Genomic DNA, 6,000 nt, shown 5'->3' with positions numbered 1-6,000 from the left:
GTTCTCTCTCTTTTTATAACGTTTTATTTTGTTTCTTTGCCTTTGCATAACCAACTTGGGGAGATTTTCTGGGACTCATATCTCCACCATTTTTCCTTCTTTTTGGGGGTACTTGATTGATAATTACTTGTCTTTGTTCTCGAAAATATCAATGGATTCCAGAAAGCACCGAAAGATACCTCCCCATATCTCTCTCTCTCTCTCTCTCTCTCTCTCTCTCTTCCAGCGTTAAAAAAATGACATTTTCCGGCTGTAAAAAAAGCACAATCATAATTAATGTTTTGGTCTATACGGAAGGGGGCTGGAAAAGAACACAGAGAGACGAGATGGACCAGAAAATGCGATGCCAAACTTTAATTTTTATTTATTTATTTAGTTATTTTTCACGTACACCGACGCACAGTTTGTCTAATATCCAAAAGACAATTTCATGGGACAATCCGGGAACCATCCCCCACAAACTAAATCTACCAGAAAATTATGATATCATGGCCTCTGTCGTCAAGGGTCCCACCCCCCAAAAATAGGACCCCTCTCAGTACCATATGCAATTAACTAGCCCTTAATTTTGTCGGCATTGTACCCTCCAGCATCACCATCTCTTTGCAACTCTGGCATGTAGTGCAGTACGCACCACGATGTCCAGACCTGACACACCCACTAACCTACGCCTTCTTCTGCATATTTTTTGGGGGGTTCCTTTCTTCTCCTTGTTTTAGGTTTTAACCCTACCTTTGAGTGACAGATCTCCATGACAGTAAAAGCCAAGGTTGTGGGGCTAACCCTCATATCATAAGCCATCTGTACATGGCGTAATGCATACTAGCATAGAATAATACGTGTCTGTGCACGATCTGTATTTATCTCTAACATGATCTATAAATTAATTATTATCCGAATAAATTGGTTCTATACTGTTAATCCTTTCGTTGATAATTAAATATATGATTTTTTTAGGTAAGATTTTACGACCCAAAAAAATATATTATCAAGAGAGATACGATTCGATGTAAACTATATAGGTTCAAAAATCTCCATAAACAAACAAAAAAAGAAGTCAATTTTTTTTATAACCTCCCAAAACCAATTCCTAAAATAACTTTCGAAATTAATAAATATAAAAAAAAAATAATCTATGAAAGGCCTAGATTATAAGATATTTATAGCGTAGAAAAATGGATAATCGGAAGAGGTGAAGGGAGAAAAGTTCGGTAAAAAATAGAACGTTTAGATAATTTAGGTCCGCATTTAGACGTTGAATTGAATTTTTTATAAATAATAGTAGGTTTAGATGATAGAGTGAATTTTATGAAATTTATTTAAAATAAATTTATATGTATTTGAATATTAAAATGAAATTTTATGAAAAATTAAAAAAAATTATAGATCTCACATATAAAGAGATATTAAATTAAAAAAAATTATAAATCTTACGTATAAAAAAATTTTAAATTGAAATGAATTTAATAATTTAAAATTTAAATATTTAAATATCAAATTTAATTTAAAATTAAACTAAAATAAGTTGATATTAATTCAATCCAACTTACAAACGTGCCTTAATATCAAGTGAGAAGTACAAATCATAATCATTCTTTTAACTTTCTGATGATAGATGTGACCATTAGAAATGCAATGATTAATTATCCTTTAACTTAGAACGATTATTTCTAACATAAAAGGGTGAAAAAAAAGGTGGAAGAGAGATTCGTCCAATAGGGCTTTAGATTTTGCTATCACATCGCGGTGGACACTAGTACGATAAAAAGCTTTTTTCACAAAAGTCATTCAAACTTTATTTACTTTGAAGACTCGACACATTATTTTTGCGTCTCATATGGTAGGTAACGGGCATTTTTTTGGATAGTGGTCGAAAATTGGATGATTGATCCAATTTATTTATTAGGGTTGCTGAGACCGTGATGTATATATCTCAGATCACGATCTTCTAAAGTGGGAGTGTCATTTAGAGAGAAACTTATCACATAGTTGAAATAAGGAACTTAAAGAAAGAATAATGTTATATAAAGTTGTGGAGTGTATAAGTATCGTACAGTCGTTTTGAAAAAGAGTGGAGTCCATTATAAAAAAGTTATTATTTTTTTATCTGGGTCCTATATTTATTTATTTTTTTAAATAATTATACGGTGCTTGCACACTCACGATTGTATCTATCATTTCTTTAAAGAAATAAATATGATATATAAATTTATTTGTAAATTTAATTAAATGAAGGATTGGGTTATGCAGAAGCCGAAGAACTAGCTAAGAACCATTAGGCATAAAAACTTGGATCAGAATGTTGACTGTTGTTAAGGTTTCTCTTCACAATAGTCATTGATCTCAAGAAAACAGAAAAAGGAGTGATGATTTTTAACATTTTAACCTTCGGGCATGATGACACCATTTTCTACCAGTTTCCACCAAACCAAAACTCAGTACCCTTTATTATTATTATTATCATTAAAAGCTGAGAAGGAACCACAGTCCTTTGTAAAAAGTTACAAAAGTCATGGGTCCTCCTCAGTTGCAACTTTTTAGGTCACTGGTGGCCGAAAGATAGAAAGAAAGAAACCACTCGATCGATCGGCCATTGTTGGAGACCATATGCGTCGTATTCCTCGTGTTCTTTCATAATTTCATTCACCTCCACCACCCAAGATAACTTTTACATAGCATGGTGAGGGTCACCACGGCCTAGAAAAAGACTCATCTTCTGCCCCCCGGAACAGACAATGTAAATATACATGCATGACACTAGTGGGGCTTAATATTTCATTTCCTTCTTTTTTTTCCCTTACCCATTTTGGATGGCATGGATTTGACTTATGGGTTTTAGGAAAAAATAAAAATTAATTAATAACCCATTTTGATTATCAAAAGTTTCCTTTGCAACACGGAAGAACTCCTAATTACCAACATTGCCAAATCCAACGGTCAAGAAAATATATGGCCAATTAGCTCCAGAAGCAATTCACAAAAAAGATTTAAAAAAATATCTACCAAATTAGTCAGAAACAAAAATAGAAACAATCTCTGTAAGTTTTTTTTTTTTTTTTTTTTTTTTCATCTAACAGGTATTTTCAAAACCCTAATTGAGTTTTTTTTTTCTCCCCACTAGGAGAAATCCACATGCACGCTAGCATTGATGACAGAATGACATACTGGACAACTGCGGAGATTGGACCCGCAAGTGGTACAGAGGCATAGATGCCTGCACAGCAGTAACAACACCCTTGACTCCCTCACCCCACACTGCCTACACATTCTGTCCCCGACGCCGCCAATCACCGCCTTATCCTTCATCGTCTCCGCCTCCTCTCCGCCTTCATCCGCCACACCGCACTGCCCCCCCATATCGTTGCTGCCGCAGCTAGACTCCGCGTCGCTGTCCTTGCTCACGTGCGCTAGCACTTGCTCTAGATCGTTTCGTAGACTGTTGGCCATGGCCTCGTTCGTCTGCGCCAAGTCCCTCCAAATCTGGTTCTCCACCCACAGGCTTTCCACTCTTTCCTGAAGGACCCAATTCAGCTTTCCCATTCTCTGAATCTCTTCCTCCTTTTCTTTCAGTTTCTTCGTGAAGTTTTCCTGGAATGCCGACACCAACATTCTTTTTTGCTCCTCAAGTTTCGAACTTAACTTTTCTGCCTGTTAAGATATCAACAGAGAATTTATTAGATCATTGAATATCACGACTAAAATCCGAAAAAGAAAATCATAGTTTACACATGAAGAACGTTTCTGTTGCTTGCCTAACAATGAAAACTGAAACGCCCGATTCAGAACAAAATCTTATTTGGTTTTTCACTGTCTTCGCATAAAAACCACGCAAAATTATTTAAATTGCAAATACTTCTTCCTTTTTTTTTTTTTTTCCTTTCTTTTCAGACCATAGAATCGGAAAAACTAAAAAAATAACATAAAAATAGTAAAGATTAGATAATTACATATTGGGCAAAGAAGCAATCGATCTCTCCTTGTTGTTGTTGTTGAGCCTGGAAGATAATGTCCCGGTCGACAAAAGATGGCAACCCGGATAATTTGGTTCTCTTTTGAGGGACTGTCAGAGCACTGAGCTCATTGATCGAATCAGTGGGACGCTTTCTATGATCAGGGATACTGTAGGAGAGCCCGCTATCAGCCTTATTGATGAACGTTTTAGCCGAACCCAGATTGTAATCTACGGATTGGGTAAAAGGAGGGAGCGCTTCAGGCATTGTGCCAGCCAAAGGCAGCCCAGAATACATCTGGGCACTGTATATAACGGCGTTTCCTTGATTAGGCTTGATAAAACCTCTGCAAAAATCCAACCAACATCAGGAAACTAATCAAGCCATATATTACCCAAAAAAGGAAAAAAGAATCACTGAAAGGGGGATATGGAGACTTAAGGTACCTATTTGTGAGTGACTGAGAAGGAAATCGATACATATGCCGAGCTTCAACTGCCATGAACGTTGGTATTCTTTCGCTTTTCTGTGACTTGTGAAATCAGTTTCTTCTCGTTCACAGAGAGAGAGAGAGAGAGGGGATGAGGCAGAGCATGCAAATAGAAGAGGCTGAACGAAATAATGAAGTTTATTATAGGCTTTGGTTTGTGTTGTTTTTAGACACAGGGAAAAGTCGAAGACTTCCGGAGAGAGAGAGAGAGAGAGAGAGGGAACTTTGTTCTTAGATTCGCTTTAAAACAAACAAGAAAAGAGAAAAGAAATAAAAATTTAATATTTTTCTGTCTGGCGTTTCCGAAATTGCACCGAACATTTAGGGACTTTCACGGAAATTCAAACGTTACTGTCCCTGTCCGGGATCACATTTACAGGCTAGTGACAACGTTCGGTCAATGACGTGCGGCGCATCCGCCACGTAATGACACAAGTGGTGTCTCCTCCAAGGTACGCCACGTCGGCAGATGCTGAGGTCCAATCCACTTTAGTCAGATTTGGAAACCTTTTTAATTTTTATTTAATTTATCATTTAAAAAAAAAAAAAAAGAAGAACGGGACTCGTTGCGAACGTGACCTTTGGTGGGACTGTAGGGGCCCACTTTTGTCGCACGTGGGAGGGTTTCGGCTCTTGTTGCGAACGGTGGGACCCGTTACGGTTTCATTGCAGTTTCCCCGTATAATAATTGTCCCCTTCCCTTCTGTAACCGGTGCCTCTGTGTACGGACAACTAGCCAGGTATTAATATATTTATTATTATTATTATTATTTTTGTTTTTTTATATGGGGACACGAACACCGCATGTGGGTGTGAGGGCCTAAACATTAATGCTTTATCTACGAAGCCTATAGTTGCATCGCATAGTTTAATGTAGTCTATGATTTCTATGTTCTGTTGTTACCTAGGTAGCTATATATCATCCAAACAAGCCATATGCTAGGTTCGGTTTTTTAAATTAGTTTTGCAAGCACTAGATTGACTGATCAACGTTACGTTTGGTTATACAGACACATAGATGAAATTTTATTTTAAAATTTTTAAAAAAATTTATTTTTTGAATTTAAACTTTGATTCCCTCAAACTCACCAAAGTTAGGAGTCTTATTGAATAGTACACACACATATATATATATATATATATCCCACATGAGTACTGTCCGAGACTGTGTGACATCTTCTTAATTAAATTCCCCCACAAATAAAAAGCAAAGGAAGAAGATGAAAGTAATAAAAGGAGTTTCCACCAAAAAGAAAAGTGAGCAAATAAATGTAGATCACGGATGGATTCCCACGTCCACCACCCCCATCATCATCATCTCTCTCTCTCTCTCTCTCTCTCTCTCTCTCTCCTATTATTGCTTTTATTGCTTGCTTTCATCATCACAATTATCTATACATATATCCTTCAGAGCTATATACACTTTAACCACCTCAAAAGAAAACAAAAGTAGCGAAGCAAACAAACCATGGATCGACCAAATGACTTGATCATAAATAAAAGCAAATAATAAAACCTAGATGAAGCTAAGGAGCTAGATCGATCATCATAGCCCAAATC

At 36.5% G+C, this 6,000-nt stretch overlaps 1 protein-coding gene across 1 annotated transcript; it reads right to left on the bottom strand.

The window, feature by feature from the left end:
* Positions 1 to 3,024: 3,024 nt before the first annotated feature.
* LOC121268165 (BOI-related E3 ubiquitin-protein ligase 1-like) lies at positions 3,025 to 4,654 on the bottom strand. The gene is made up of 3 exons (XM_041172298.1): positions 4,397 to 4,654; positions 3,948 to 4,296; positions 3,025 to 3,648 (listed from the first exon to the last, which is right to left on the bottom strand). The coding sequence occupies exons 1-3, from the start codon at positions 4,450 to 4,452 to the stop codon at positions 3,118 to 3,120; spliced, it is 936 nt and encodes a 311-aa protein (XP_041028232.1). The 5' UTR covers positions 4,453 to 4,654; the 3' UTR covers positions 3,025 to 3,117.
* Positions 4,655 to 6,000: the final 1,346 nt, after the last annotated feature.

The sequence above is a fragment of the Juglans microcarpa x Juglans regia genome, chromosome 5S (genome assembly GCF_004785595.1).
Source record: "Juglans microcarpa x Juglans regia isolate MS1-56 chromosome 5S, Jm3101_v1.0, whole genome shotgun sequence".
In the NCBI taxonomy this organism is placed as follows: domain Eukaryota; kingdom Viridiplantae; phylum Streptophyta; class Magnoliopsida; order Fagales; family Juglandaceae; genus Juglans; species Juglans microcarpa x Juglans regia.
The sequence above is the reverse complement of the archived record's forward strand: the minus strand, read 5'-3'. Positions and strand labels throughout refer to the sequence as shown.